Genomic DNA, 12,104 nt, shown 5'->3' on the forward strand with positions numbered 1-12,104 from the left:
CAATACATAACTGTTTCTTTTCCCTACAAACCAGAATCAAATCAGTCATTAAACCCCACCAAGAAACCACCTCAAAAGAGGATCTGATCTCCACTACCCCTAAAAGAGCAAGACACATTATGAGGTGAAAATTAGTTACTTTTATTTACTGTTAAAACAACTTTATGAAATGATTTGCAACTCTACATGGGGACATATGCTTTCAGCAGCTGAGAAAATAGCTACCACTGCATGGGAAAACATATGCAAACTAGTTTCACTGCCTGCAGACTAGACTCTAGATCTTATAGCTCTCAGATGGCATCAGAGAGAAGCAACAGCCACTTCTGGCAAATGAGAAACAGCAGCAAAGTCCTGCAGTCAAGGTGTGATTACTAAGGTTGAACTGTTCATTCCACTAATCCTACAATTTTCCTACAATCATTTATCTGTGTACACATTCCTACTTCCTAAAGAATAAACACCTAACAAAGTGGTTATGACAAACAAGATAGCAATTCACATTTATATTTGTCTGTAAGACAAATTCAGCAACAAACAGTGGGGAAAATGGGAACTACTATAAAGTTACATCTAGTCCAGGTGATGAAGCCAAGATTATTCTTTCAATGGTGAGCAATCTAAGGAATGAAATGAAGTATGAGAACTCTTCTCACTTCTCTAGGAGTGATTCTAGCTCTTCTTGCAAAGAGCTGAGCTGCTCCTTTTCTCGGTCTTCCTTTTGTTTGAGTTCATCCAGCACAGCCTGAAATCTGTTCTTGAGAGCCAGGTTTTCAACTTTCATAATGAGATCCTCCTGTCGTTTTGCCCTATCCTGGGTCTCTTGGAGTTTGCCTTTCATATTATCAATCTGTTTCTGAATTCCCATGACCAGCTGATTGGTTCCCTCATTTTCTTGGTGCTGTTCATCTGATTCATTCAACTTGTCCTGTAGCTGTCTTTCCAAATCTTCCTCAGTGTCAATGATGTTTATATCTTCTTCATCTTGATGCTGGGTCTCATCTTCATCTTCACTGCTGCTGCTGAGGTCATTGAATATCTCCCGAAGCTCATCGTGTTCTAATGAGTCATGGCCCTGCCTGTGACCAGACATTCCTGGAGAAGAAATATCAAGGCCCTGATTTTCTGTTTCTTTTGTTTCATCTTCAGCAATTATTTCCCAACGAGTACTCACAGCTTCAGCATCTGTACTCAGCAACCGCTTCACTTCTTTCTCCACATCTGGAGATTCAATATACTTCTTCTTTGCTGTCTTCCGGAACCTTCTCTTTCTGACATTTTTAAGAGGCAGAGTAATTCCATGGTTCCATATAAACTTTTTCTCTTTGTCCTTATCCTTTTTCTTGCTTGCTTTGGGATCAGTAGTAGCAACTGGTTCTTCCACAGGAGGATAGAGATCACCGTCCACTGTGGAGACAAGCATCTGACATATATCAGCTGTCTTGTAAAATGTTTTCTTATCAATGGTTTTCAGACTTTCCATAACACACGGAAGATCTACCAATTTTGAGGCCAATGGGACCCGGTCCACTCTGACGATTCCATGACGTCCATCAGGGTGTAACTCAATTGTCAGTCTGTCCTTCAGGTTGACATGACCAGACTGTACTGCCCGCCTCACAGTAGAGGCATATTCTGGAGGTAGCCGTAAGATAAACTGGCTCTCTAGTTCGTGAGGAGCATCATCTTTGCTCTTACTCATCTTTACTTCTTTGAGATTCACTTTTCTGACAATCACTTGTTGCACTAAAAAGTTCCAACAGTTAGAACGACCAGTTTGTTATGAGCTGAAATCTTAAGTACAAAGAGTTTTAAGCAGAACAGGAGCTAAGCGTCTATTTTGTCTTAATGTTGAATCAAGGCCCAAGTCTATATGAATTTGTCGTGACTAAAAACCAGTTAGGTGAGTTTTAATCTATTAGCTGCAATGCAAGTTTCAGCCTCCAGATGCCGCTGCCGGACAATGCAGAGGGAGCTAGCTAGCAGGAAAGCAAATGGCGGCTTCTGCGGAATGATTTTCGACACAGTAAGTAAGGCCCAGCAGACACTCCCAATCCACACTCTCTCACGGAACAAAGATATTCAAAAATCGGGGCGCAGTTGAGCTCTCTTCGCCTTGGGTACTTACAATCCAGTGACGATTATAAACCTAGCTTCTCCGGACAGGAGCTAACGGAAGAGGAAGCCACTCAGAGCAAGACGGCCGGGAGTCGAGAGTCTTATTCAGTCTCTTTATTCCTCTGTTTTTTCCGGCTCTTAGGAAAGTGATCCGCTACCGATTAGCAACGGAATGGCGGAGGGCAGGCAGCGCGAAATCTCGCCGAGAGCCGCAACTCGCAGAGCCAGAAGCGATAGCTCTGCAGCTCAGCAGGTCTCGGTCCGGAGCGGCTGACCGAGCGAAAAAGAAAGCACTACGTCATCCCGCCGGGCGGGAGAAGCGGCTGTGAGTGACAGCACGACTCAAGCGGAAGTGCGGGCTACCCTAGCTTGCGCAGGCGTAGTAGTGCAATTACGCCATCCGGCGACTTGTCCTCTCGTGAGAATTTGACTTAACGCGATAATATTTCATAGAGAGCTATTGCTTTGAAAGTATTTAGAGGCAAAGCTTCCTAGAAAGACGTTAGACCCTTATGTCCCCCTTTCCCGCTCCGCTAAGCCAGAACTTTTACCGGTCGCCGTGGGGCCGGATAGCTCCTAGACTGCTGAGTGATTACCGGAGATAGGGCGTCCGTGCGGAAAGCGTCTTTGCATCTGTCTGGAACCTCTCGGATGCTTCCACACGGTATACCAATCTGAAGCAGATACAAGAAATTATAATTAACCATACAGAGGATTGTAAAGTACCCAAAATAGTGGAGTGAGAAGGAGAAGCTGACCACTATATAATTCTAAGTATATATTTTGTTGATTATGAAAATGCCCGAAGGGGACTCACGATTTAGGGACTGTGTTTTGAAGGACCCCAAGGGAACATGGGTGATTACTCTTTTTAATATGTTTGATGTAAATATAAACGTAAACAGAAATAAGTGTATGGGGGCACATAATCGTTTAGGACACAGTTGTCTGACAAGTGGTCTAACTATAGAAGAATAAAATTGAAATTTAATTAGGATTTTTTCATTCCACGTCCACTATTTTGAAGCTTTTCTACTAGTCTCTTCTTTGCGTAGTGAGGTATTCATTTGCTTTTTTGGTAATATTTAGGCCTAAATAAGAGTTTCCACTTGCTCCTATTCATTTCCATTTATTTTTTAATAGGATCAGATAAAGTATCAAGGTCATTAAATTTAATCTCTGTCCTCTAAAATATGAACAGCTATATCTAAATTTAAAAACTCACTTAAAATGTGATTAACACTTTCAAAATTCGCTTTATTTGTTTTGGCACTTATTGTCTCTTTCACCCCAGATTGGAAGCTCTGTGATAATCCAGAGTTTTCAGTCTCCCATAGTCATCGTGTCCCAGTGCCTAGTATGAAAACATGGGAGACACAGAAAAAAATTTGCTAATTGAATGAAACAACTGACCTATCTAGAAATAACAAATATAGTCTAATTCCCATAATAATTTGTGAGGGAAAATATATTCTATGTCACCTTAAAATGAGATAGAGCCATGTTATATACATTTCTCTCTAGTCAAGGACAGTGCCAATTATGAGTGGAGAGTTTTGCTAAAAGTGTGTGTGAATGTGTCTTCTGTGGTTTAGGTAGACTCTGATACCTAATCATGGGAGGAAATTAAAACGGCCTGGCACCAATTTGGATTTTTTGTTAAATTTGAAGTAGAAATTAGGTTCTTCCAGATAAACTACATTAGTTCTCTTGGTTCTATGATGTGTTGAAGAATGTTCACTGATTTAACTATAATTTCAGGATCATCTGTTTCCTTTTTTCGATGGTGAACTTTTTTTCAGTGTGATTATCCCTTAATTATACTTGGTTTTACTTCATTTGTAGCTATAAGAGTTTTATTTGCTAGCCTCTGCATGGTACTTTATTTAACCATATAATATGTAAGGACATGTCTGTACATGTAAATAATCCAAATATTTGCATTTTAATTGCCTGAGTTTTATGATGCTCAAATACCTTTGTCACAGAAAGTAATTTAAGATAAATTCTATGTAATTCTGATTTTCCAAAATTATTATCTATTTTAGTTAGCAAATCTTTATATGGAATGTTGTTGAAGAAAATTAAAAGGATTAACTGAAGTTTCCCCTCAGGTATCTACCTCCTTCAGTCCTGGAACATATTTTCTGCTTTTGAGTTTAACACATTTTATAAATGCTGTTTTTTGGGGGGAAAATTACATTGATCCTAAAACCAAGGGCTCTACCTCATCACACATTACCCTAATGTCTATTGATAAATATAGGTTTTTTAAAAAAAAATCAAGTCCATTAGACATACAGGAACACTCTAAATTGATGAACGAATTACACTTCTGTGGTTGTTCCATGGAATATCTGTGATAGTAGGAAACCAAAGATTTGGGAAGAGCGATAAATTCCCCAGTGAAATGCTTCCTTCCTTTAATAAAAGCAGTATCACAATCAGGCTAATGCTGTATGCTTGAAAATTCCCTTTAAAAATTTTTAAATGTTCTTTATTTATTTTTGAGAGACAGAGACAAAGCATGAGTCGGGGAGGATCAGAGAGAGAGGGAGACACAGAATCCCAAGCAAGCTCCAGGCTCTGAGCTTTCAGCACAGAGCCTGACACAGGGCTCCAACTCATGAACCATGAGATCATGACCTGAGCTGAAGTCAGACACTTAACTGACCTAGCTACCCAGGCACCCCTGAAAATTCCCTTTAGTAAACTTTTAATAAACTTTTAAGTTGCTTATACTGTGGAGGTTAAAAAATTATGAGTGATAAAAGAAGCCCTGCTTATATTTTGGAGATCACAAATTACAGGGTAAGGAAATTTCAGACACCTCAGGAAAGTATATTTCTATACTGGTATATCATTTTATAAACAGTGAAAAACAAGTTTATAGGGATGCCTGGATGGTTAAGTCGGTAGAGCATGCGACCCTTGATCTTGGGGTTGTGAGTTTGAGCCCCACTTTGAGTGGAAAAATTACTTAAAAATAAAATCCTAGGGCCGCCTGGGCGGCTCAGTCGGTTAAGCGTCCGCTTCGGCTCGGGTCAAGATCTCGCGGTTTGTGAGTTCAAGCCCCGCATTGGGCTCTGTGCTGACAGCTTGGAGCCTGGAGCCTGCTTCAGATTCTGTGTCTCACTCTCTCTCTGACCCTCCCCTGCTCATTCTCTGTGTCTCTCTGTCTCAAAAATAAATAAAATATTTTTTAAAAAATAAAAAATTAAAATAAATAAAAATAAAATCCTAAAGGGTTTCCTGGCTGGTTCATTCAGAGGAGCATCCAACTCTTGATCTCAGGGTTGTGAGTTTGAGCACCACATTGGATGTAGAGATTACTTAAATAAATAAAACTTAAAAAAATGAAATCTTAAAAAAAAAGTTTAACTAAAATATAGCAGTCTCCTGTATCAAGTAGGATGTTTTCTATAGAAAAAAAAGGCCAACCTAATTTACACTGATTTATTATTTTTTAACATGAAATTTATTGTCAGATTGGTTTCCATACAACACCCAGTGCTCATCCCAACAGGTGCCCTCCTCAATGCCCATCACCCACTTTCTCCTCCCTCTCCCACCCCATCAACCCTCAGTTTATTCTCAGTTTTTAAGAGTCTCTTATGGTTTGGCTCCCTTCCTCTCTAACTTTTTTTCCCCTTAAATAATTAGAAAATCTGTTATCTTAAAAACCAGGTGTTCTAGAGCAGCTCTGTCCAATAGAAATATAATGTGAGCCACAGATGAAAGCCACTTATGTGATATTAAATTATCTAGTGACCAGAGTAAAGTGGCAAAAAGAAATATGTGAAATTAATTTCAATAATTTGATTTAACTTAATTCAAATGATCATAATCAATGTAATAATTATTAATGATATATTTTACATTCTTACTTTGTACTAAATCTTCAAAACCTGGTGCGTATTTTACACTGACAGCACATCTCAATTTGGACTGGCCATATTTCAGATGCTCAATGGCCACATGTAGCTGGTGGTTACTGTATTGGACAGTGCCAGTGCCATTCTTGAAAGTATGGCTCCCTCTAGGCCTGATAGAATCATGACCTAGCACAAATTGTTTTTCTCTTCCTAATTTTGGAGAATGATAATTTATTTATATTTTTTCTGTTATTCTTTCAGCTTTGTCCTTATCTTGTAAACTTCTTAAGTCTCTGGTCATAAGAATTCTGCCAGCAGTAACCAGGGAGCTTCCTTCCTTGTCCACGGTAAGTTCAGAGAGTGGCTCCCCCCAACCAAAGTTTGTCTTTCAATGTGATTGGACCAGTTTAGACCATTTACCTATCCCTGGCTCAATAATAGTCACCTGGGGAATACCCTGAGCCTGTGATTTTCAGTATGATGGGGAGGAGGTGACATTTGGTAATGTCTGGAGACATTTTTGATTGTCATAACTGTGGGGGTGGGGTCTACTGGCATCTATTTTGTAGAGGCCAGGGATGCTGCTAAATATCCTACCATATGCAGACCAGCCCTCTTCCCCACAATAGTTCCATGGCTCAAAATAGTACCATGGTTGAGTAAGCTTATTAAGTCTGTATTCCTAGCTAACACTGACAAGGGGAATGAGGTTTACCATTATTGGTTTAGATCTATCAGTATCTATGAATAGGTTTAGCTTCCTGTTTCAGAGGGTGGGCCTCTAAACTAAAAAAGGAAATGTTAGAAGAGAGCAAAGGGCATAGACAACTGTCTTAGTCCATATGTACTACTTTAACAAAATACCATAAACTGAGTGGCTTGTAAACAACAGAAATTTATTTATAAGTTCTGGGGGCTGAGAAATCTGAGATAAAAGTGCCAGCAGATTTGATGTCTGGTGAGGACTTCACCCTCATGACCTAATCACCTCTCCAAAACCCTACCTCCAAATACCATTATACTTGGGATTAGGTTTCAACATATGAATTTTGAGGGAACACAAATACCGGTTTATAGAGGCCACCAGTAATATCCATGAAAGAGCTGATTATTTGAGGGGTTATAATAATATATATTTAATTCCAACAAAGATTCAAGTGGACAATAAGCACATGAAAAGATGCTCAACATCACTAATTGTTAGGGGAATGCAAATCAAGACAATGAGATACCACCTTACACCCATTAGGATGGCTACTATCAGAAAAACAAAATAACAAATGTTAGTAGGGATGTGAAATATTTGAAACCTTTGTACATTGCTAGTAGGAATCTAAAATTGTATAGCCACTGTGGAAAACAGCATGGCATTTCCTCAAAAAATTAAAAATAGGGGCACCTGCATGGCTCAGTCAGTTAAGCATCTGACTCTTGATTTCGGCTCAGGTCATGATCTCACGGTTTGTGAGTTCAAGCCCCTCATTGGGCTCTGTGCTAGCAATGTGGAGCCTGCTTCAGATTCTCTGTCTCTGTCTGTCTCTGCTCCTCCTCTCCTCATACATTCACTCTCTCTCTCTCAAAATAAATAAACATTTAAAAAAATTAAAAGTAGAATTACCTTATGATCTAGCACTTCCACTTCTGGGCATGTACCCAAAAGAATTGAGAGCAGGGTCTCAAAGAGACATTTGTAGGGGTGCCTGCATGGCTCAGTTGGTTGAGCATCTGACCTCGGCTCAGGTCATGAACTCATGGTTCATGAGTTCGAGCCCCACATCAGGCTTGCTGCTGTCAGCCAAGAGCCTGCTTTGGATCCTCTGTCCCCCTCCCCCCACCCCTCCTCTGTTCATGTTCTCTCTCTCAAAAATAAATAAAACATTTAAAAAGAGACATTTGTACACCCATGTTTATAGCAACATAATTAATAGTAGCTAAAACTTAGAAGCAACCCAAGTTGCCATCAACAGATGAATGAATAAGTAAAATGTGGTCTGTACATACAATGTAATGTTATTCAGCCTTAAAAAGGATGCAAATTTGGGGGTGCTTGGGTGGCTCAGTCGATTAAGGGTCTGACTCTTGATTTTAGCTCAGGTCATGATCTCGTGGTTCATGAGATTGCTTACAGCAGAGAGCCCACTTGTGATTCTCCTTCTGTCTCTCTCTCAACCCTTCCTTCTCTTCCTCCCTCTTTCTCTCTCTCTCAAAATAAATAAATAAACTTAAAAAAAAGAGGAAGGAAATTTTTACATATGCTACAACACAGATGAACTTTGAGGATATTATTCGGTGTAAAATAAGCCAGTCATAAATAGATAAATACTAGTTGATTCCACTTATATGAGTTATTTAGAGTAGCCAAAATCATAGAAAATAGATGATGTTTTCTAGGGGCTGGAGAGAGGGGAGAATGAAGAGTTAATAGGTAATGGGTATGGGTTTCAGTTTTAAAAGTTGAAAAGTGTTCTGGAGATAGATGGTAGTAATGGTTGTATAAGATTATGAATGTATTTAATACCACTGAACTGTATACTTAAAAATGGTTAAGATGTTAAATTTTATGTGTATATTACCACAATAAAAAAAAGTATATATGTATTTACAAAGTGTGGACAGTCATCAAATATAATAATCACATAATTACTGGTGATTTAAAATTTTTATCAGCATTTTCTACTTTTGTATAATAAAAAAAACTTGTTATATTGTAGAATTTACAGTGAGAATGACTTTTGTGATGAAAAATTATTTTTATAATGGCTAATTTCTTGAGCAAAAATTTTTTAAGGAAAAGAAGCTTCAGTGGTGTATCATCTTCAAAAGGAAATGTCAAAAGGGAAAATTGTGTAGGAATTCTTTTAAGTCGATTTGAATTTTAATAATTTAAAGCATTTGGTTTAAATTTTTCAGAAAGGCTAATTTCTTATACTTTGTCAAAAAGAAATAATGACTCGCAGCCTCTGCCTAAAATAAGTCCTGGAAATAAAGCAAATACAGTCTCCTGACTTTGAGAAATAACAGGAGGTAGATATCGTACCAGGCCTCTGGGTGCCGCTGTCTGCCAGTCCGTAGCTAGAGTGAAACAAAGCAATCCATTGGCATTCTGACCCAGCGATCCCCGCCGACATTTGTGGAATATATCTGGAGTGGACTTCTTACGCCTTCTCTTCCACCATCTTTTCTAAATTTCTGCGTCAGGAACATCAGGATGTTTAATGACCCGGAATGAGGCGCTGCCTTTTCTCTCCAGTGTACCTTTGTAATCCGGGAGCAACCATGGCAAGATGTATTAGGATCTGAGAAGCAGCATCGAGAAGAGATAAGAAAGAAGTCCCCCACAGGAAAGGCACACCGTGCGCAGTAAGCATTTTCCCTTACTGATGTCTTTGTTCAGCCTATTGAAGTATGCGTCAGATGTGCTGCGAGATTCTAGAAGAAAAGGCCAGTGGTTTAAAAGTGGGGAATCTGGGCAAAGATGTGACCAGAACTATGGGTGAGTGCCGGGAAGCCTCTTTACTGCCAGAGAAAGGAGCAGGGAAGAACTGGAGAATGATAGACTAGATCTAGCAGATAATGTTAAAGGAAGTCTTTAGGCCCTTGAATCTGAAACCCTCACTGGAAACCCCATGAATGCTTTTCATATAAATTTATTCATCCTGGATATAAATAATTTATGGTTTTTAATACATTTTGTTTTGGAAATTGTGGAAAACATCTTAAAATGAGCATAGTTCATTCTTAAACCCCAGTATGTTTGGATGCTACAAGTAATTCTCTATGGATTTATCACATTAGTTTCAATAGCCATTTCCCCAGTCCCCACAAGTAAAAGAGATGACTAGGGCAGGAATGGACCAGAGGAGCAGAGCTGCCACCAGTTAGTGTTAGGGAGGGGTAGGAACAGCTCATGGCAAGATGAGGGAGTTGGATGCTAATGCCAGTGCTGCCATACTGAGCCACAAGAAGTACAGCAGAATCTGCCTACAGGAGAACCTGCCCTCCACCACATGCTCTGCATTCTTCAGGGGGACTCTACTGACCTGGATGACACTGTAAGGTCGAGATCCCCTACACTTACTACAGTCTCATATAGCATATCTACCATCTAAAAGTGACAGTACCATCTTTGATTTTGGACTGCAACAGATGCATCATGGAGTAGAAGAGAAGATTGGAGGCAGTTTAAGGGCCCCTTTCAAGATCCTGATTGAAATGGAGGTTGAGAACTACAGTGCTGTGCAGGTGACTTTCAGCTGGGTGTCTAGTCCTATTAAAGGCAAGAACTGTGGCTGCCCAAGCCAAAACAATGGAGAGATGAAAGATACAGAAAGTAGTAAACACACAGTCAAACAATTCACTTCTAAGAATTACTATGCAATTCTTTGTAAGCTACAGACAGATGGAATTCTAAACTGGAAGCAGACCATGAAATACAATGTCACCACCGGAGCCACCAAGGACAAGCTGTCCCTCTCCTCCAGCATAAGCATCACCCTGCATATCACCACCATCAACCAAAAATGCTTGTTTTCCAGCAGACCTCTTTCTGCAGTCCAGGAGAATGGGAACACCTGCTATAAGTCTCCATCTCATACTTTAGTGCTTCTTACCCAGATGTGGGGCCCTGTGCACCTATTTCTTCCTGGCCAGCAACCTGGCACTGTGTGCACTGTCATCCAATGTGTCAGTAGGTGCAGAGCATGATGATGTTCACTGCAGGCTCCTTGTGATGGCAAAAATACACAGGCAGTGCTGTGGCAGGAGCTGCAGCCAGAAGTCATGCCCTCTTTGATGTGGCACCATGCTCAGTGCAGCTGGCTACCTGGTCACGAAAGTGACCAGCTGGAGAGCTTTGCCTGACTGTCCTATCATATGCTTCAGACCAGCTAATATGACTCTTCAGCCTAGGGAGGCACAAGAGTGAGATTAGCACCATGGCACTGTGAGCAACAGAGATGTTGCTCTACAGGGTTGCTGGTCACTGCATACAATACCTACTGTCATCGTGCTGCACCTGGTCTTTGCAGAAGTTGCTGCCAGAACTCAGCAATGGCCTGGCACCAGGTGCCAGGCAGGCAGAGCTACAATTTTACCTGCCTGTGGCCTTGTCCTTGATATCTGTGCTCTTCTCCTCACAGTGACTCTGGCCTTCACCCTGCTTCTGTGGGGCTCCTCCAGCCCTACTTTCAGTCTGGTCTCTGGTCCAAGCCTAGATTTGGAGATGCTTCTACTTCAAGTGAGATTTGCCCTAATTCTACAATCTTTGTGTGGCTTCAGATATTGGAAAGTCTTAATTTAATTTCTTGAAGTAAACCCAAGATACATCTTTTAACTGCATAGTCTCTGTGGTGCCTGCAATGCAACCTTAAATATTACATTGGATTCAAATGTTTACCTGTGAGTTTTAACACTTTTATTTTGTAATATCCTGTTATAAATCAACCCTGATTGGTTTTTTTTGTTGTTGTTAAATGATGAGAAGCTCTGCAAGTTCACTTTCTAGTTTCTGTGTGTATTTTAATTTCTTTCACTAGCTCAGACAGTCCCTTTGGTGAAAAGTTTGTTTCTATTAGTGTATATTCTAAAAACTTATATTTTCTGCTAAAAAGTCCTTTCCTTGAAATATTGAAGGAGGTTTGCTGAATCTTTAAGCCTTTGGGTTCCATATACTTGTTTTGAGAAGCTGAGAAACTATAGATTTGGTTACACAGGAATAGATATTCTCTTTCTAAGAACTACTCTTGTGGCCTTTGTTTCCTTTATTTCCTCATTTTCTGGACCCTTCTCAGTCGTGTTCATGGGTGGACTGCCAGTATCTGGCCAAATTTGTTCCTGAAATGTTAACCTCTAGAATGCAGAAAACATTCTTCCCTAATTTTTGGGTAAATCACTCGGAGCCTCAGACATTTTAATTAGTAACCTTTTACTAATTTTGCAATGAGTAAAAGAAGGAAGGCAATCTAGTTTAAAAATCTTGCTCTTTAAGAAAACCAGCTTCTCTTGGGGGAATATTAAGTGTGATTTTAGGAGAATGCATATTATGTTAATGGCCTGTCTAAAAATAAAGATGTGGCCATGTCCTTTTCAGTTTTGAAGAAGAATATCACTACC

At 39.9% G+C, this 12,104-nt stretch overlaps 2 protein-coding genes across 2 annotated transcripts in view; one reads left to right on the forward strand and one right to left on the reverse strand.

Moving 5' to 3' along the window:
* Positions 1-120: 120 nt before the first annotated feature.
* Positions 121-2,467, reverse strand: TAF7 (TATA-box binding protein associated factor 7). Its single transcript, XM_043580889.1, has one exon. It carries the CDS (start codon positions 1,700-1,702, stop codon positions 653-655), a length of 1,050 nt encoding a protein of 349 aa, XP_043436824.1. The 5' UTR covers positions 1,703-2,467; the 3' UTR covers positions 121-652.
* Positions 2,468-2,754: 287 nt separating this feature from the next.
* LOC122482144 (protocadherin gamma-C4) overlaps positions 2,755-12,104 on the forward strand; it is a 178,103-nt gene continuing 168,753 nt past the window's right edge. The window contains exons 1-2 of the mRNA XM_043580349.1: positions 2,755-2,782; positions 6,255-6,340. Of these exons, the coding sequence (XP_043436284.1) occupies positions 2,770-2,782; positions 6,255-6,340 (99 nt within the window). The 5' untranslated portion in view covers positions 2,755-2,769. The remainder of the gene's footprint in view (positions 2,783-6,254; positions 6,341-12,104) is intronic.

The sequence above is a fragment of the Prionailurus bengalensis genome, chromosome A1, assembly GCF_016509475.1.
Source record: "Prionailurus bengalensis isolate Pbe53 chromosome A1, Fcat_Pben_1.1_paternal_pri, whole genome shotgun sequence".
NCBI lineage: Eukaryota > Metazoa > Chordata > Mammalia > Carnivora > Felidae > Prionailurus > Prionailurus bengalensis.

What these genes read in the sequence shown, in the direction of transcription:
- TAF7 (XM_043580889.1), bottom strand. Translation starts at nt 1,702, where the DNA reads ATGAGTAAGAGCAAAGATGATGCTCCTCACGAACTAGAGAGCCAGTTT.